This window comes from Petaurus breviceps, unplaced genomic scaffold (genome assembly GCF_028583685.1).
Source record: "Petaurus breviceps papuanus isolate PSGF00001 unplaced genomic scaffold, PetGlider_PUasm1.0 90784, whole genome shotgun sequence".
NCBI lineage: Eukaryota > Metazoa > Chordata > Mammalia > Diprotodontia > Petauridae > Petaurus > Petaurus breviceps.
Window position 1 is genome coordinate 8,832,312 of NW_027187345.1, and position 20,573 is coordinate 8,852,884.

Here is a 20,573-nt window from a genome sequence, read left to right on the forward strand (position 1 = left end):
TTTTGCATGACTTCACATGTAGAACCTATATCAAGTTGCTTGCCTTCTCAATGGGGAGGTGGAGGGGAGGGAGGGAAAGAATTTGGAACTTAAAAATTTCTCAAAATTAATGTTAAAATTGTTTTTATATGTAGTTGGGGGGGAGAATAAAATATTAAATTTGTGGACATGAGCTCTGTAATGACTATACTATATGATATAATTTCCCTTCTTCACAGGGGAACAGGACAATGGAATTATACAACAACCAGTCAATTAGAAGGATTTTTGAGGCTCAGAGCTGCTTGACATATCAATGATCCTTTTGGAAGTGAACTTGGAGATGGCGGCAGAGACCAGGCTAGACCAACCTTGAACAGTTGAAAGTGACCTTGAGTAGAAGCTGCAGACTCAGGACTTTCCAAACACCTTACTCCCCTGGCTTAGCATATCTACAAATGTCTTCTCCCTCAATCCTGCCCCCCTTCTAGAAAGCCTCTAGAAACTATATTATCTCACTCCTTTTCCTCTTCCCTTTGAGCAGCTAAAGAACTCTACCTCTCTGTTCCCTTGTAGCCTCTTCTCTCCCCGAAAAGCCTTTTCTCAGACAATAAATACATTTAATTGGTGTACTGGACTCTTTCATTTTAGGTCCCTTCATGGTTCTGGGGGGTCATATGTTAACAAGTTTTTTAAAATTTCTAAAATAAAAACAAACAGATGAAAGTCTCTACTCTGGCTTTCTATCTGTATACCCTTCCTGCTCTTAAGGGGTCTGTTCTAATCAGCTGGTAGCAAGTTCTGTATCTCTTAACTTTAGTATATGATGTTCCAACTTCTTTATTAATTTTTGTAGAAAAATATTGTGCAATTCAAATGGACATTTTCTGATATGTGATTGAGAGGTAGTCAATCTTCCCATGCAGAAAAGCAACACGTGTACTTGTTTTTACCTTTCAGTTCAAACCACTGACCAGGAATAATCATACAATCATCTCAGCAACCACCTAATTGCTCACATCATTTTTCCATTCTGCCCACAATTAAATCTAGAGACTGTCAAATCTCTTACTGAAATTTTCTTATCTAAGGCATTCCACTGATTTAACAGTCTAGTAATCTTACCCCTACCCCAGGGTTGGGGAACCTGAAGACTCAAGGTTACATGTGTCCTTCTAGGTCCTTGGGTGTGGTCTTTTGAGTGAATGCTTTGTACCCTTAACTAGTAGGGCAGTTGCCAAGGATAGGCAGTTTTCCTCCCTCAGGCATTCAGAAAACCAAGTTGGCTTTCCTTTTCTCCTAGGAAGAAGGTGAAGCCAAGTCATAACCTAACTATACAACAGGGTTTAGAAGGGAAAACAGGCACAGCTCTGATCCATTTGTGTGAAAGTATTTTCTCCCTCACCTCACTCTCTTCAACAAGCAGAGTGACTGCAGATGGAAGCAAGTGACAGCTAGTCTATTTGGAAATATTTAGGAGAATTTGGAAGTAGGCACTAAGCTAGCATATTTGTCTTTGAAAGGCCTAAGAGCCAACCAGAGTATGGCAAATTTAGAACACGAATGGAGAGCAGTAGTTCAGGGTAGAGTTTGGGAGACTTGGCAGTATGTTGAGGAGTAGTTTAACTAATGAAAATAAGAAGAGATGGATAAAGACTTGATTGGGCACATGCTAGGCAGGGTAGCTAAGTGATGTAGTGGATAGTGTACTAGGCTTGGAATCAGGAAGACATCTTCATGAGTTCAAACTCAGTCTCAGATATTTACTAGCTGTGTGACCCTGGGCAAGTCACTTAACCCTGTCTGCCTTAGTTCCTCATCCATAAAATGAGCTAGAGAAGGAAATGGCAAATCACTTCGGTAACTGTCAAGAAAACCCCAAAATGGGGTCATGAAGGGTCAGACACGACTGAAATGACAACAAATGTGATAAGCAGTGGGGATAGTGTCAAACAGGCTACTGGCAAAGATGTCACTGTATGCACAAAGGCACTCCTTGTGTTCTCACAACGCTAGTCCCCCGTCCCCATGCTCGGGACATGGCACATATGGTAAAGGCTGAGTGATGATGATACATGGAAAGATCAGATTCAGTCTAGTACAATTTGCCTGATTCACAGAAAGCTTAGAGATTTCATTTCAGAAGGAGATTGCCCAGGAAGAGTAGTGGGCAGCCTAACAGTTATCAAAAAGCATTGATTAAGAGACGAGGCATTAACCCGTGTACAACCGCTGGCCCGGTCGTCGCCCTTCTTCTGCCGGCTCAGCCGCTGATCCACGATCCAGAGGCGAACACTGATAACAGCATGGCGGAGCAAGTGGCCTTAAGCTGTACTCAAGTGTGTGGGATTCTCCGGGAAGAGCTGTACCAAGGCGACGCCTTCCACCAATCAGACACACACATATTCATCATTATGGGAGCCTCGGGTGACTTAGCAAAGAAGAAAATCTACCCTACAATCTGGTGGCTGTTCCGTGATAGGCTCCTCCCCGAAGATACCTTCATCGTGGGCTACGCTCGCTCAAACCTCACTGTGGATGACATCCGATAGCAAAGTGAACCCTATTTTAAGGCCACTCCAGAAGAGAAGCCAAGGCTAGAGGAGTTCTTCTCTCGAAATTCCTACGTGGCTGGCCAGTATGATGAACCAGCCTCCTTTCAGCGTCTCAATGCCCACATGAACTCCCTGCATCATGGGCAACAGGCCAACCGCCTCTTCTACCTAGCCTTGCCACCCACTGTCTATGAAGCTGTCACTAAGAACATCAAAGAGACTTGCATGAGCCAGGTAGGCTGGAACCGGGTCATCGTGGAGAAGCCTTTTGGAAAGGATCTTCAGAGCTCTGACAAGCTGTCAAACCACATTTCCTCACTCTTCCAAGAGGACCAAATCTACCGGATTGATCACTACCTGGGCAAGGAGATGGTACAAAACCTCATGGTGCTGAGATTTGGTAATAGGATCTTTGGACCAATCTGGAACCGAGACAACATTGCCTGTGTCATCCTGACCTTCAAGGAGCCCTTTGGCACTCTTGGCCGAGGGGGTTATTTTGATGAGTTTGGGATCATTCGAGACGTCATGCAGAACCACCTCTTACAGATGCTTTGCCTAGTGGCCATGGAAAAGCCTGCCTCCACCAACTCTGATGATGTCCAGGATGAAAAGGTGAAGGTCCTCAAGTGTATCTCAGAGGTGAGAGAGACTAATGTGGTCTTGGGCCAGTATGTGGGGAACCCAGATGGAGAAGGGGAAGCCACCAAAGGCTATCTGGATGATCCCACAGTGCCCCAGGGTTCTACCACTGCCACCTTTGCTGCAGTGGTCCTTTATGTGGAAAATGAAAGATGGGATGGGGTCCCCTTTATCCTCCGCTGTGGAAAGGCCCTGAATGAACGCAAAGCAGAGGTGCGGCTACAGTTCCGGGATGTGGCTGGTGACATCTTCCAGCGCCAGTGTAAGCAGAATGAGCTGGTGATTCGAGTGCAGCCCAATGAGGCTGTCTACACCAAGATGATGACCAAGAAGCCAGGGATGTTCTTCAACCCCGAAGAGTCTGAGCTGGACCTGACCTATAGCAACAGATACAAAGACGTGAAGCTGCCCGATGCTTATGAGCGCCTTATCCTGGATGTCTTCTGTGGGAGCCAGATGCACTTTGTGCGCAGTGATGAGCTTCGGGAAACCTGGAGGATCTTTACACCCTTACTGCACCACATCGAGAGGGAGAAGACCCAGCCCATTACCTATGTCTATGGCAGCCGAGGCCCTCCCGAAGCAGACGAACTGATGAAGAGAGTGGGCTTCCAGTACGAGGGCACCTACAAGTGGGTAAATCCCCACAAGCTCTGAGGCAGCCTGGTAGTCCATTAGCCACCCCCCTTGTTTCCCATCCCCAGCCTCCATGTTCATTGTCTCAGCACATCGGCCTCACTTTGGGTCTGTCTGTCCTCTCTCTCTGCCCTTCCCCTGTTCATATTCTGCTTACCTAGCAACTCTTGGGACCACAAGACCAGGAGCTTGGCCCTGGGGGAGAGGGAGGGCCCCACTGAGATCCCCTGGCCCTCTCCACTCCCAGCAGCCCCGGGCACGTGGCCACCACCTCCTCAGCTCTGTTTACCGCTGCACTGGGTCTGCCATTCAGCAGCTACCAGACATGCTTTCATCTGCTTGAGCTCCCAGGGCCAGCTACATTCCAATAGCAGTCGCTGGAGGTGGCCTTTGTTTCCCTTCAAGACTGCAGCTTTATGAATACAGAAAATTACCAAAAAAAAAAAAAAAGCATTGATTAAGAAATGTCCAAATAGAGGTTGCAAGTGACATAGCACAGAGCTCTAACTTCTGTCCTGTTCAATATCTTTATGGATGACTTGAATGAAGACAGAGGAAGAATGGTTATCAAGCGTATGAATGACAAAAAATCTTGGAAGGATAACTAACATACTGGATGACAAAATTAGGATCCCTAAAGTGACCTCCAAAACCAATCACAATGTATTTTCCCAAATAAATTTCAAATTCAGCAATTAAGTTGAAACAAAGCAACTATTATAGTACAGCAAGACCTAAATTAATGGCAGTTTATGTGAAAAAGTCTTAGTTTATCAAGGGAATCACCAGTCAACAATGTGACAGAATTTTTTTAAGCATAATCTTAGCTTACTAGATGACACAATGTGAAAGCATTGGACCTGGAGTCAGGATAGACATGAATTCAAATCTATCCTCAGACACTTACTAGAGATGGGACTCTAGGCAAATCACTTAAACCTGTATGCCTCAGTTTCCTGCAAAAACTGAGTTATCTGCAAAATATGGCCATCACCTACCTCCTAGAGCTGCTGTGAAGATCAAATGAGATATTCATAAAGTTTATATAAACGCTATTAGGTCACATTAATATTTAGTTGTTGCATTTATTACTGTTCAGTCCTGTTCAACACTTCATGACACCATTTGGGGTGGGTTTTTTGTTTGTTTTTTGCAAAGACACTAAAGTGGTTTGCCATTTCCTTGTCCAGTTCTTTTTACCCATGAGGAAACTGAGGCAAACAGGGTTAACTTACTTACCTAGAGTCTGATATCTAGTAAGGGTCTGAGGCTGGATTTGAGTGCAGGTCTATCCTGACTCCAGGTTCAATGCTCTATCACACTGCGTCATCTAGTAAACCAAGATTACGTTTTTTTTAAATTTATGTTACATCATTGACTGATGATTCACACAACTACTAAGTATAAGGTTAGAACTGAACTTAGGTACTCCTGACTCCAATCATATATTCACATATATGAAATTTATATATACTTACCTATATGAAATATGTATTCATATAGGAAACAAACACACTCATATATGTGAAACAAATATACATACTCACATATATTAAACAAATACATATAATCATACATACGAAATATATATATTTCAAAAGATCAGTTCACATGTAATTTAGTCAGAGCCTGACTTCTATCTACTCCCTCCCCTCCCCCCCCTTTTTCACAGATGAAGAAACTAAGGTCCAGTGACTTGCCCAAGGTCACATAGGTGGAAAGCCGCCGATTCGGGATATGAACTCAGGATTTCTGCCGTTAAACTCAGTGCTCTTTCCATTATACCTAGCTGCCATCACGGAGAGTTTATATGCTGGGATACGTAGATTATTAATAATCTCAGTGAATCTTAATCACAGATTTCGCTCCACCCCTTGCCCTTGACCTGAAAACGCTTCTGGTTCCGAAAGGCCGTGCACATTCTGTTAGCAGGGTTGGGACGATCTTCACCCCAGTGTCCACCTCCCTTTAGCTGAGCCGAGGTAGACTGGGGCGGCGGACAGAGAGAGAAAAGGAGACGGGGGTGAGGGAGGAGCCTCCAGGGGCGGAGAGCCAGCTGTTCAGTGTCTCCTGGCTCACAGTACTGAGTCTGTTGGCGGCAAACAGCACTAAGACCCATCTCCCAGGCGGGCAGGTGCAGAGAGGGAGGGGAGAACGCCAGTGGGGCAGCGTCAGGCGCGTGGGTGTGCGCCCAGGAAGAGGAGAGGTTTGGGAATCACAACATCAACATCCCTCCAAAAAGGAGTCGTGCCGCCGCCGGACAGGCCATGCTGCCTCGCGCGGCTGCTCCACGGGCCGGGGAGGTGGCTTGGGCCGCGGTGCAGCAAAACCCATCAGGCATACACTGAGCCTGGGACGAACTGGCAGGGGCGAAAAGGACTCTGGAGAGCGAGGGGGACAGCACTTGGTTTGCATCCTTCCTGCCCTCCTTTTCTTTCTCCTTCGTCTCCGTCCTCCTTTGCTCCTCCTAGGTTCTGTCCCGAGCGACCCGGGCAGCTTCGCACGCAGCCTCGGTGCTCCGTCTATCCCCGGGCCTGCAGCCATGGCCTGGGCTCCCCCAGGCAGCAGGACGCGGGGCCAGCAGGTGCAGTGGCTGGGGCTGCCTGTGCTGCTAGGCGTGTGGCTGCTGGGCCAGGCAGCCGGCGGACAGCGCTCCGCGCCTCTGGCCGAGCTGCGCTCGTCCATCTCGGGCGTGGAGGAGCTGCTGGAAGAGTTCCGCAAGCAGCTGCAGCAGGAGCCACTGGCGCGGGAGACGGACGACCACAACGACGACCACCGCGAGCGGCCGCAGCAGCGCGCCGAGGCGGAAGCCGGCTGTCCTGGCGGCGGCTACACGGTCAAACCCGACTCCATCATCCGCACCAAGGACTCGCTCGGCGCCGGGGCCACCTTCCTGACCGCGCCCGCCGCAGTACGGGACTGGCAGCAATGCGTGGCCGCTTGCTGCGCTGAGCCCCTCTGCACGGTGGCGGTGGTGGAGCTGCCCCAGCCCCAGGCCGCCAGCGACCTGAACTGCTACCTTTTCAATTGCACCTACCGCGGCCGCAACGTCTGTAAATTCTCGCTGCACCGGGGCTATAACAGCTACAGCCTGAGCCCGGCCCCGGAGAGCCACCGCAACATCACCTTCCGCCCCGGAGGGCCTCCGGGAGGCGGTAGAGGCCGGCCGGCTGCTCCCCTGGGGCCCCGGAAAAAGCCGCCGCAAAGCCCGACTTTGGCTGCCGAAGCTGCCTCCGCAGCCTCACCTCCTCCCCAGGGTAAGAGTGCCTCAGCAAAGAGCCTCGGGCATTTCTTTCCATCTCCCCCTTCCCTTGGCTATCAGTTCTCTGTTAACTGTAGTCGGAAGATAACTTATTACTTTTCCACTACCCTCCTTATCTGTCGGGTCTTTTCCCTTCTTTGGCCGGGAGTCTCTCACTTCCCTGGCTCTCAAACCAAGTAGAGCCTGAATGGCCGTGGGATACTTAGCCACCTCAGAAAGGGAGCAAAGATGTGTGTATGTGTTCGGTTTGTTTTTTTTTCCCCTAGTTTTCTGTTGTTGTTTTCCAACGAGTCTCCCTCTAAGTGATTAATAGTTGACCATTCCAGGAGAAGTTCGGGGACCTTCCATCATTACTGTGGTTTCAGCGTGATCCTGAGTGTGGACTGCAAATAGTAAACCAGCGCTATAAACCCAGGAGAGTTTAAAGAATGAAATTATATTTTAAAATGAAGCAGAGAAGTCAAGTTTAAAAACACCCACAATCCTGTTTTTATAGTGAATGGTGCCTGTGTACTAGATAGGACAGGGGTGGAATTGTTGCAAGTGCAAATGTCGCTGAGCTGCCTTATGTGATTACAGCTGATTTTGCCTTTTTAAAATATGGCTCTCTTGATTCCACCTGTAATTGCTTCCAGCGAGGAAGGAAAAGGTGCGCCTCGTTTTGTAATGGCTTACCAGCTGCTATTCTTTTGTTGAAGAGGACAGTGCTTCAGTAAATATCAGTAACAGAAGTCTCAAGGCAGTTTCTTTTTAATGCCTTTAAAATTACAACTAATTCTGAGGGTTTATTCCATGCACACTTTAGCATTCTCCGTTTAGCTATGAATAAGCATTAAGACACGTACCCAAGGCTGTCCTGGAAGAAAAAAAAATGTTAGGAAGGGAACAAACCCATGACTGTACTTTTACAAAAATATGTCAAGTGTGAGCGGGTTGAATCATATTCTCTTCCAGTTGGACCTCGAATCACAAAACAGAAGGCAACCTAGGAGATCTACTGAAAAGGGAAATGAAGATAGAAAAAAAAATCACTTTCTTAGCTTAAAAGGAAATGGATCTGTGTTTCACATCAACCTTGATAATGTGAAGAGAATAAGTAACTGTATCTTTACAATTTTAGGGAATTATAGATCTGGAGATACAAGGGACCTGAAAGGCCTTCTAGTTCATCCTCCTCTTTTAAAGTTGAATAAGCTGATGCCTGAAGGCAGGTCCTTAGACGCCAGAACCAATGTTCATTTCACTCTGTTTGCTGTTAACTTTTTTTTCAGTCTTGTCCAATTCTCAGTGACCCTATTTGGGATTTTGTTAGCAGAGATCCTAGTTCATTTTACAGATGAGGAAATTGAGGCAACAGGGTTAAGTGACATGCCCAAGGTGACACAGTTAGTAAGTGTCTCAGGCTAGATTTGAATTTAGGAAGGTGATTCTTTCTGACTACCCATTGTGTCATTGTCCCCCATTTCACATTGCTATCTCATTTCTAGAAGACACTTGGAGAGGCCACCTAGTCCATCCCTCTGACTTAAGAACATATTACACTTAAGACTTTTCTTTGCAGATAAGAAGCTTCTTCATTTCAGAAAAATGTAATTCTATAACTTCCCTTTTTATATCATTTTTCACATTGTCTATTATATTCTTTTCTCCTGAAAGTTAGTGAATAATCTCATCTACTTAAAGACATATTCTTATGCTTCTTATCTATAGTCTAGTCCCATTTTAATCATCAATTGTATAGTGAACTCTCATAGACTTTAGCTTTGTTTTATGTTTCATTAATAGTCTTTTTTAACTCTTATGAACAATCTCAAAAGGTTTTTTGTTGTGGTTGTTTTTAGTTTTTGTGCAATCAAAGGTATGATGGGAGCACCTAGTGTTAGCCATGGTCTCAGTATTATATGCCCATTTTTGCATCTTACTGTCATTCTTGCTTTTTCTTAACTGCATAATTGATGGGTAACTTGTCAAATATCCTTCTCAGCAGCCAACTTGATATTACTAAAGCACGAGTCTGACCTATTACTCTCCCACTCAAGTAACTTCAGTGATTCACTCTTACCAAGAGGGTATAAAATGCAAACTCATCTGTTTGGCATTTAAAGCCCTTGGCCATACGGCTCAAGTCTACCTTTCCATGCTTCTTATGCACTACTCTTTTTCCTGAACTGTGAGTTCCAGCCAAGTGACCTGCTTACTGTTCACAGTACATGACATTTCATCTCTTTTCTCAGCACTTTTATACAAGCTTTCCCCTCATGCCTGGAATGTGTGGCCTTCTCATCTCTGCTTCCCAGAATCCCTACCTTTCGTTCAAGCTCAACTCTTCTGCCACCTCCTAAAAGAAGCTTACCAGGAGGGGCGGCTAGGTGGAGCAGTGAATAGAGCACCCGCCCTGGAATCAGGAGGACCTGAGTTCAAATCCAGCCTCAGACACTTAACAGAAAAGCTAGCTGTGTGACCTTGGGCGAGTCACTTAACCCCAACTCCCCTCCAAAAAAAGAAAAAAATAAAGAAGCTTACCTGTAGTCCCACCCACCCATTCAGTTACTAGTACCCTTCTCTCAGGAATTACTTTGTAAATATATTTTGCATTAAAATTTCTATGTATGTATTGTGCCATATTCCCAATAGAATGTGAGTTCCTCAAGTACAAGGACCATTTCAAGGTTTCTTTGTTTACTTTTGTCTTCAGTCTAGCACTTAGTAGGTGCTTAATAAAAGTTTATTTATGAATAACAACCCCCACTGCCCCACTCCATCCCCACATTACTCTTCTTGTGCTATACTTGCCACACTTCATCTTCCTATATCTTGTATTTATTTATTTTTTTGCCTTTTTTTTTTTGGAGGGCAGTTGGGGCTAACGGACTAGCCCAAGGTCACACAGCTAGTTTTTGTGTTAAGTGTCTGAGGTTAGATTTGAACTCGGGTCCTTCTGACTCCAGGGCCGGTGTTCTATTCACTGTGCCACCTAGCTGCCCCATATATTTTTTTTTTTTACCTCCTTTATTTTCTTCCACCCCCCCCCCCCCCCCATATCCTATGCTGTGCCTATCCCTTTGCACTTTATTCTATTTGTTTATGAGGACTTCTAATTTTCTCTTTGAGAATGATGGTTGGCCTTTCTTTTCTTGAAATTCCAAACTCCTGCCATTTTTATAATTTTTTTTAAAGCAATTGGGGTTAAGTAACTTTCTCAAGGTTACACAGCCAGTTATTATTTCTGGGTGTGGTGCTGAGTATCTGAGCACGGATTTGATCCAGGTCATCCCGGACACTGGAGCCGGTGCTCTTACTCGCTGAGCCACCTGGCCGCCCCTCATTTTTATAATTTCTTTCCCCAAGGTTGCTTTCTTGCTTCAGGTACTTAACTAATCCCTTCCTTTTGTAAATATTTCATCAGGAGATTTATCTCCTACAGTTTGCATAATAACCACTTGTTAGTCCCTTAACCCTCTCTGAGTGTGATCCCTATATATGACATTCTATCTCTTTTCTCTGCACTTTTACGTAAACTTTCCTTCATGCCTGGAATGCACAGTCTTCTCATTTCTACTTCACAGAATTCCTACCTTTCTTCAAGCTCAGCTCATGTGCCACCCCCTAAAGAAAGTTTGTCTTGACTCCCAACCACCCAGTTGCTAATACTCTTCCCTTAGGAATATGTAAAATGATGGTGTTGGACTTGATTCCTAAAGCTCAAATCTGTGAGTCTTCTTCCATTTAATCTTTAAAATATGTCTGAGGATCCATTAATGACCTGCTACTTTAATTTTCTGACTGGCATCATGGTAATTACCACTAGGCCCTTTGCCTTGGCACTTTTGCTTAGTTGCTCCCAAGGTTTAGTATACCCAGATTACAATAATCTCCTGCCAAAAGGTCAATTTAGAGATTCATTCTGACTATCCTTCTTTCTTTCTTTCCTCCTTTCTTCCTTTTCTTTCCTTCTTTGTTTTTTTCTAAAGCATGGAGTAAGTGTATTTATCCTTAATGTACAAAATTGTTAAATATTCGAGCAGAAAGGAATCTTAAAATCACCTAATCCCACGTTCTCATTTTACACATTAATAATTTGAAGCCAAGAAAGATTAAATCTACTTGTCCAAGGACGCACAGTTAGTGGCAGATTGGGAGCTAGAATCCAAATTTCCAGGCTCCTAGTCCATTGTGGTATTACTGCACACTAAATTGCTTATCTTTCCTGAACCTTCCATCCTTCCTAAATAATCTGTACACCTCCAGTCCTAGCATATCATCACATCTCAATTAGTTCAACTACAGTTGAGCTGTCATCTTCCATCACACATGCAGGCCAGTTTACAAACACTTGACTTTATGATGTCTGTTATAGCCAGTCTGAGGAAGGAGTAACCTGAAAGATGTCTATTCTCATGCAGATGTACAGATATAGAGAGGTACCTTTTAGGGCAGGTTATAAGGAAGTATACATTTTCACTGAAATTGGGAGTAAATTACTCCTATAAGGTGTTAAAACTTTGCTAAACTTTTTATCATTCTCATTTCAGTTTGTTGTTTTAACCCCTGTATATAGTTGAAAAAACACTGGATCTGAAAGTCAGAGAATCTGAGTTCAAATTCCATCTGCCATTTATTATCTGTGTGATCATAAGGCAAAAGACCAAACCTATTTGGGCCTCTCTTCATCTATAAAATGGGTCTGTTGGAAGACAAAGAGCCTCTAAGATCCCCTTCAGCTCCAAATCTGTGATCCCAGGAAGATCAAAATTTAGGTGTCTGAATTTACATATTTCCTCCCACACATTGGCTTCTTCATGATCCTGAGCAAGTCCCTTAATGAGTGAGTGCCCACTATAAGTTGCAGAGTAGACTCTGATTTGCTTTGGCAGAAGAGGCTTCCTCATGAGGAACTCCCTACTCCAATGAAATCACAAGTTGTATTTCATTTTATTTTTCCTGGTAATAACTAGTTTAAAAACCTAAGGAAATGGTCTTCCATGTTTACTTCCAAGACACCTGGGTAGCTAAGAAGCTGGAAAGTCTTCGTTCCCTCTTGGTCCCTTTCGTCTGGTTGGTCTAGGTGAAAGGAACAGAAGACCAAAAAAGGAAGAGTGCAACTGTTAGTAAAGGGGGAGTGAACAAGTCAAGGCCTGCAATTCACAGAAAGAGGGACTACAGAGAGCAGACTGTGATTGAGAAGCATTTTAGGGGTAAAACATAAATGAGGGTAAGGAGAGCTGTTATTCCTATTCAGCAAAGAAACTAGCTAGTTTGATTCCAACCCTCTTTGCAAGCAAAATGGGGGAATGTGTTCCAAGTGTGCCTACTTACAATCTGAAACATGTCTTTTCACAGAAACAACATGGTAAAAGGTGGTCAAGTATCTCTGAACAAGTACCACTAGTAAATTACAGTTTTAATGGACCTTGGCCGGTCAACCTGAAAACTAAGCCAATATTTAACATTTGAACCAGAATTCAATTTTCCTACAAAAATAATCTATTGATGTTCAATGAGTGTCAACAGGATATATCTCTATTCATCCTTGGGCTTTATTTCATGACCTGTATTAATAACAAATTATTGAATCAAACTAAGATTTTTCCCCTTCTTTACTTCCTCATCCAGAAATCAACCAGTGTGGGAACTCTCAAAGACTTACCCAAAGAGCTAATTAAAAATAGTAGAAGAAATTCTAAGTATATATGAATGAATTTCTGCTCATTTTGTTTACTCAGACAGATTTGGGGAAATGTGGACCCTCTTCTTTTGTCAGACAGGTGATATGGAAATTGACAAGTCTTTTTGATCAAGACTTGGGTGATCCAAGTCACATACCTCAAGACCCTCATTGAAATATAGCCCAGCACCTCATTGTAATATTCATTTTCTCATTATTTGTTGACCAATCTGAATTGGTTGCTACTCCCAGAAGCACCCACTCTTCCAGGAGCATATGAACTGGGAGCCCACCACCATGAGGGATTTTTAGCATTCAAGAGTGCTGCTGACCTTGGTTTATTAATAAACATGCTAGCCATATTCATAAAATGATTAAATTACCCAGAAATTATGTTTCTCAAACTTTTAAAATATCACACCTTTATCAAGATTTCTTTTTACTTATTCCTGGAAGTTTTCCCTTTTTTGAAACTTTGTGAATCATTCTTCTTTAATTTGTCTCACACACCCCCCACCCTATTTTAAAACGAATTACCTTTATCTTTTATTTAATAGAGAGAAAAGAATAGAACCAGACAAGTAAACAGGCTTGAATGCTACAAGCTGATTTTATTGTATTCTTAAAAGAAAAGGCAGCTGTACATAATAGAGACCTGAAGGTTCATATTTACTATTTTTTCTGTTCTCCCACACATATGTAAATACCCATCCTATTTGATGTTTGTTAAATTCAGAATAAAAACAAAGATTAATAAATAAGAACTAGTTAGCCTCCTGTTAAAGACATTCTTTTCTGATCAGATAAACTTGATCCCTGTTGAGCAGTCCCTCTTTCCAGAGACCAGAGGACACATGTTTTTGATCCCTGTCCTTTCCTCTAGTGCTAGGGATTCTTTACTTTTTTATGTCGTAGATCCCATTCAATGAATAGGCCTCTTTAAGTAGTTACTCAAGGGATGGTCCCCTTAATTAAAAAAAAATAAAACGGGGAGGGGAAGACCCTCAAGGTTCCTGGACAAAAGAGAAATAGTTCATTGAATGGGTGTTAACCTCACTCAAAGTGAGAACCTGAAAAGGCCCTAGCCTAAAAGGACCAGGGTCTCCCATTGTATCCTGCACCATATTCAGTCATCCTGATGAATATGTGGCCACTGGACCCAGATGACTCTGGAGGAGAAAGTGAGGCTGGTGACTTTTCACAGCCCTCTCTCACTCAAATCAAAGTCATCTGCAAGTCATGTCATCATCTCCCTAATGTCATAGTCCTCTTCAAGAATGAAGGACAAACCCAGCAATGTCATAGATCCTCCTTGGCCATCTGGTGAAGCCTGTGGATCCCTTCTCAGGCTGATTTTAAGTGCATAAAATGAAACTCAGATTTGCAAAGGAAACCAATTATGTTCACATACAAGTTATCAAATTTTTTTTTTACTGTTCATGTTCACATGGGGCAGCTAGTTGGCACAGTGGATAGAGTACCAGCCCTGGAATTAGGAGGACCTGAGTTCAAATTCAGCCTCAGACATTTAACAGCTACATGACCCAGGTACGAGTCACTTAATCCTAATTGCCTAAAAAAAAAGTTCATGGACATCTGGAAATTTATTCATGTCCTTTTTGGGGATTGGTGGATGCCAGGTTAAGAATACCTGCTCTATTTGGTCCTATGACCCCCTTTCATCTTTTCAGCATCTAATATGGTTCTGTCATCTGTACCAACCTGAATAGGTAACCTAGGACAAGAATCTTTTTTTTCTCCTCATTAAACCATATTCATATATAGCTTCATGTAGATATATAAAGGAATAGCTATCTAATATATTCAGCATATGACATGTAGGTTTTGTTTTTACTTATATACTTACTTTTTATTGACATAGTGGATTCCTTCTCCTCTGGAAATTTGTTGTATTATTGTGCCAATCATTTATAACCACAAATGTTCTAAACTTTTTCTTTCCCATTGCATAGCAGAATGCTCTGAACTTAGGAGGCGTTAATAAATGTTTTTTATTATTTTTATTATTTTTAAATTGAATCAATGAGATAGAGATCCATCATGTTCCTGGATATAAAGATCTAGAAAGAAGTATACAGTTATCCCTTCCACATCACAGATGCCCTCTTCTCCCCCTTTCTGGAAAATTTGCATAAAATTTTTAGCACCCCCTTCATACCAGAGAAGAAGTCTGAATTATTATGGTATTAAAAGATAAAATATGTTGATATTATACTATGCTATACATACATTTTATGCATTTCTCAGTTTATAAACTTTTTCTATTTCATCAGCTGGCCTTCATGTGTCATCTGTGGCTTCCATAAAACACCCCCCAAAAATTCCCATTTAATATATTATGCCAATCTGCAATATACTGAAAACTCAATGGAGAAGGTCACAATGTGGAAAGAATAACTAAAGTTTGTTGGGGGGGGGGGGGTTAAGTTTAGATTTGATTAATATATGCCTTCCTAAAGCATAGTTCTGACTATGTCACCCCCAGCTCAGAAACCTTCAATGGCTTTCTATTTCTCCTAGGATAAAATAGAAACTCTTCACCTTGGCATTTAAACCCTTTCACAATCTGGCTCCAGGCTACCTTCCCAGGCTTATTTTGCATAAATCCTTTTTATATATGCTACTTTTAAGCCAAACTGGCCTACTTACTATTCCTAGAACTCAGCATTCCAGCTTCCTACTCCACACCTTGTCATTTGGCCTTACCTCATTCCTGGAATGCATTTTCTCCTCATCTTCCATTCTTAGAATCTTCTGTTTCTTTCCAGTCTCAGCCAATGGGATACCTCCACAGGAGAGCATGTCCAAACTCCTTTCCTCACTCTCAAAATGTTAGTGTTCTATACCTATTCGAATGACCTACTGTTTATTTATGTCTTTATCCCCCAGAAGAATGTATGCCCCTTGAGAGCAAGAACTGGTTTGTGGTTGTGGTGGTTGTTACTTTGTACCCACAGAACCCAGCACAAGACCTGCACATTAGGTACTCAAAAAGTATATTGTTGCAATTTATTGAGCTGTCTTATGTTAACATAATGGGAAAAGACTAATAAATAAATATAAGTGAAAACATACCAGAAGGGAAAAGACCAAAACTAATGTACTTTGAGCATGTTAAAAGGGAAGGGAATGAGGGAAGCATGTCGAAGAAATGAAAACAATGTCCTTGGACAAAAAGAAATTCTAGGATGACATGTTTTCCAAATCATTTTGACTATGTGACATTTCTGACTTTAAAATATATTAACAGAACTATAAATTCTATCCCTGGGAGTCTGGGGACATAGAATTCTGTCTTAGGATAAAAGGGACTTGGAGTCATTTTGGAGCAAAACAAAAAAATCAAGCCTATTTTATGATTGTTGGTTGCCTAATTTAATATTCAACCTTTTAGAAGGCAGGAGAAATCTCATTAGCATTGACATTTGATTCTCATGCAGTACCCCCACTTCTACCATCAATAGAGTTCCCAGTGCAGTGTGGGAAATAGCATAGGTAATGAAGAAAATTTAAAGAATTCTTGAAATATGATTAGTTAGAAATTTTAAGAATAGCAAAATCCTTTTTATATCTATAAGATATCTTTAGTATTCTATTAGTAAGAAAAGTACTGTTAGAATTAAATGAATAATCAGTTTATTTTTCTTTTTTTTTCATTTTTCAAATGCTTTATTAACTTCTGATTTACATCATTCATTTCTGCCAGGTTTTGAGTTACAAATTTTCTCCCCATTTTTCCACTACCCACTGCCCCAAAATAGCAGTCCCACAGGATATCCCCTCCTCCAATCTGCTCTCTCCCATATCTTCTCCTGTACCCCCTTCGACTTTTCCAGTAGGACATGGTGGATTTCTATGCCCCAGTGCCTGTATATTTTATTTCCCAATTACATGTAAAATAGTATTAATAATAGTATATATATATATATTTTTTTTTAATATTTGATTTTAAAACTTTGAATTCCAGATTCATTCCCTTCCTTCCTTGTCACCCACCCTTACTGGGAAGATGAGCAGTTCAGTGTAAGTTGTACATGTGTATCTAATGCAAAACATTAACATAGTAGATATATTATAAAAGACTGACTATATTTCCCTCCCTCCTATCCCACCTCCCACTTGTTCTATTCTCTACTTTAATCCTGTCCCTTTTCAAAAGTGGATGCTTCCAACTTACCTCCCCAACAACTCCCCAAGCCTTCCCTCCCTTCCATCATTCCCCGTCTCATCCCCTTCCACCCTACTCCCCTGTAGGGTGAGATACCCTATTTAGTGTGTATTTCATTCCATCCCTGAGCCAAATCAGTGAGAATAAGGTTGACCCATTCCCTTTTGCCTTCCTATTCTTCCCCTCCATTGTAACCATTTTCCCTTGCCTCTTCTATATGAGATAGTTTACCCCATTCTGTCTCTCTCCATTTCTTCTCATTATATTCCTCTCTCACCTCTTAATTTCACCTTTTAAATATCATCCCTTCCTATTAAATTGGTCCTGTGCCCTCTATGTATACCTGTAAACATATATACACACATTCACATATGTATTCATACACCCGTATACCCTCCAATATAGACATATATATTTTCTATTCAACTATTTTCATACTGACAAAAGTTTCATCAGTTAAAATTATTGTTTTCCCATGCAGTAATGTTAATAGTTCGACTTTGATAAGTTCCTTATGATTTCTTTTCCCTGTTTACCTTCTCATACTTCTCTTGCTTCTTGTATCTGAATGTCAAATTTTCTAATCAACTCTGGTTTTTTCATCAAGAATGCTTGAAAGTCCTCTATTCCACTGAATGACCATATTTTCCCCCTGAAACATGATACTCAGTTTTGCTGGCTAGGTGATTCTTGATTTTAATCCCAGCTTCTTTGCCCTCCAGAATATCATATTCCAAGCCCTTAGATCCCTCAGTGTAGAAGCTGCCAGATCCTGAGTTATCCTGATTGTGTTTCCACAATATTCAAATTGTTTCTTCCTGGCTGCTTGTAATATTCTCTCCTTGATCTGGGAATTTTGGAACCTGGCTATAATATTCCTAGGAGTTTTCTTTTTGGGATCTTTTTCAGGAGGTGATTGGTGGGTTCTTTCAACCTCTATTTTGCCCTCTGGTTCTAAAACATCAGGGCAGTTTTCCTTGAGAATTTCTTGGAGGATGATTTCTAGGTTCTTTCCCTGATCATGGCTTTCAGGTAGTCCAATAATTTTTAATGATCTCTCCTGGATCTATTTTCCAGGTCTGTGGTTTTTCCAATGAGATATTTCACATTGCCTTCTAGCTTTCATTTGTTTGGATCTGTTTAACAGCATCTTGATTTCTCATAAAGTCATTAGCTTCCATTTGCTCCAGTCTAATTCTGAAAGTGATTCTCCTTAGTGAGCTTTTGAGATTCTTTTTCCATCTGGCAAATTTGGCTTTTTAAGGCATTCTTCTCCTCATTGCCTTTTTGAGACTCTTTTGCCATTTGTGTTAATCTATTTTTAAGGTGTTATTTTCCTCAGTCAGGCTGTTGACTCATTTCTTAATTTTCTTGCATCGTTCTCATTTCTCTTCCCAATATTTCCTCCACTTCTCTTATCTGCTTCTTAAGGTCCTCTATGGCCTGTAACCAGCTCCTATTTTTCTTGGAAGCTTTTGGTGCAGGAGTTCTGACTTCACTGTCTTCCTCCTGTTCCATACTTTTATCCTTTTTGTTCCCAAAATAAGAGTCTAATGTTGGATTGCTCTGCTTGGTTTGCTTCCTTTGCCTGGTCATGTTGCCACTCAATTACTTGACTTTTGGGCTTTTTGCTACAGTAGGACTCTGCTACCAGACAGGGGAGCTTCATACCAAACACTGGGGTTTTCTCAGCTGCTGGAGGTATTAGTTGGGTGCCCTCTCTGAGGCCTCCATATGCTCTGGCAAGCTGGTCACACACCCCTGGATCTCCACCCTAGACCACAATCCAGATCCAAGCAGGTTAAAGCAAGAGGGATTACCCCTCAGACTGATCACTTAGTTCCCCTGTCATCTGCAGGCCATGAGCTGAAGCTGCCACATGGCAGCGGTTATGCCACAGCCCTCAGCGGCTTCTCCTTCCAGGGGATAAAAACCCACATACTCCCAACTACTAGATCCCAAAGTCCACACTACACTGACCTCTTACTTTGTCCTTAACATCTATGTGTTGATAATTCTGGAAACTGCCACAACTGCTGGTGATCTGGAGTCCCTCCAGCTGGTTTTTGGTCAGGCCTGCTCTGGGGCTAAAACCTTTGGCTATTGGGGCTGGGGTCAGCTCCCAGAGCGCTGCGCTGGCTGATTCCTGCCAGCCTGCTGGGGTGTCCTCAGCGGGAGGTTAGCTTCTGTGTGTCATTTTGTGGGTTCTGTAGCTCCAAAGTTTGTTCAGAGTCCCCTTTTACATGGATTGGAGGTGGTGGGAGCTGGAGCCGAGTGGAGGTCCTGTTTCTACTCCGCCCCTCAGTTTATTTTTTTTAAGTGTATTGAATTAAGGGGTCATTAAGGAGTATCCATTAAAATTGTCTCAAAGCTGAAGGTGATGTACTTTCCACAATAAGAATTTCTAATTTTTCTTGAAAAACTCAGGAAGTGAATGAAAACATGATTTTTGTTTAGGGAGTAAAAGCTTTTCTTCCTCTCTCCTTTTTTCTCCCCACAGATGACTCCTGCTTTAATAGATATTGTTCATTGTAGTTTTACAATTTTGTAACCTACCAAAAGCACATCTTTTTTAAGCATTTGGGGTTAAGTAACTTGCTCAAGGTTACACGGTCAGTTATTTTGTGTGGGTGTTAAATATCTGAGGCCGGAACTGATCCTGGGTCTCCTGACTCTGGACTGATGCTCTTACTCACTTGCGCCACCTGGCCACCCCACCAAAAGCACATTTTAAAAGTTGTTCCAATAAAGCAGATTTAAGGTAACAATGGTTTATAGCATATCTCAAGAAATATTTTTTTATTTAACCAGAATAGTTACAATTTATCACTCATAACTCAGTTTCATCAACTATTTATTTATCTATTTATTTTTGGGAGGGCAATTGGGGTTAAGTGACTTGCCCAAAGTCACACAGCTAGTAAGTGTGTCACGTGTCTGAGGCCAGATTTGAATGCAGGTCCTCCTGATTCCAGGGCTGGTGCTCTATTCACTGCACCACCTAGCTGCCCCCAACTATTTATTTTTAATGAGAATATATTAGAAAAACAAACATTCAGCTGCATTAAATTGCAGTGATATAAAATCTAAATTGAATGATGTTTTTCCTGTTCAACAGCCAGGTTAAATGCCTATGCCATAAATGATTTATCTTCCCCTAGATCTCCCTGGTAATGTTCATTCATTTTAAGCTGAATGTTGAAGTGTCATTCTTGTTCTGAGTAAGAGGGTTTTGATTCTTTATAAAATGATACTCTGTCATGTGTTGTACTTAAATGTGAACTTGGGAGCATACCTGTCTTCCTTAGCTCAGTAATCAGAGAATATAAATGAATGGATGAACAAGCATTTATTAAATGTCAACATGCCATTCACTGTGGATACAAATACAAAGAATAATAAGTCTAATAGTTAGCATTTACATAGCACTTTAAGGTTTATAAAGTGATTTACAAATATTATTTCATTTTATTTTCACAACAGCCCTGGGAGGTAGATGCTATGAATAGCCCCATTTGATAGATAAAAAAACTGTGAGACCAAGAGCAAATGAAAGAATACCTTTGTTCAAAAAATTTACTACATGTCATTTAAAGAATCACAGAACCAAGAATTTCAGAGTTCAACCTCAGAAGCTATCTATTC

At 41.9% G+C, this 20,573-nt stretch overlaps 2 protein-coding genes across 3 annotated transcripts in view; both read left to right on the forward strand.

The window, feature by feature from the left end:
• The first annotated feature begins 2,188 nt into the window (after positions 1 to 2,188).
• On the forward strand, positions 2,189 to 4,149 carry LOC138147293 (glucose-6-phosphate 1-dehydrogenase-like). The gene has a single exon (XM_069069695.1). It carries the CDS (start codon positions 2,658 to 2,660, stop codon positions 3,831 to 3,833), a length of 1,176 nt encoding a protein of 391 aa, XP_068925796.1. The 5' UTR covers positions 2,189 to 2,657; the 3' UTR covers positions 3,834 to 4,149.
• Positions 4,150 to 5,179: 1,030 nt separating this feature from the next.
• Positions 5,180 to 20,573, forward strand: part of LRP11 (LDL receptor related protein 11) — a 112,485-nt gene continuing 97,091 nt past the window's right edge. Inside the window, exon 1 of one of the 2 annotated variants that reach the window (XM_069069697.1) lies at positions 5,180 to 7,069. In XM_069069697.1, coding sequence (XP_068925798.1) covers positions 6,355 to 7,069 — 715 coding nt within the window. In that variant the 5' untranslated portion in view covers positions 5,180 to 6,354. The remainder of the gene's footprint in view (positions 7,070 to 20,573) is intronic. The other variant, XM_069069696.1, reaches the window with a different exon arrangement.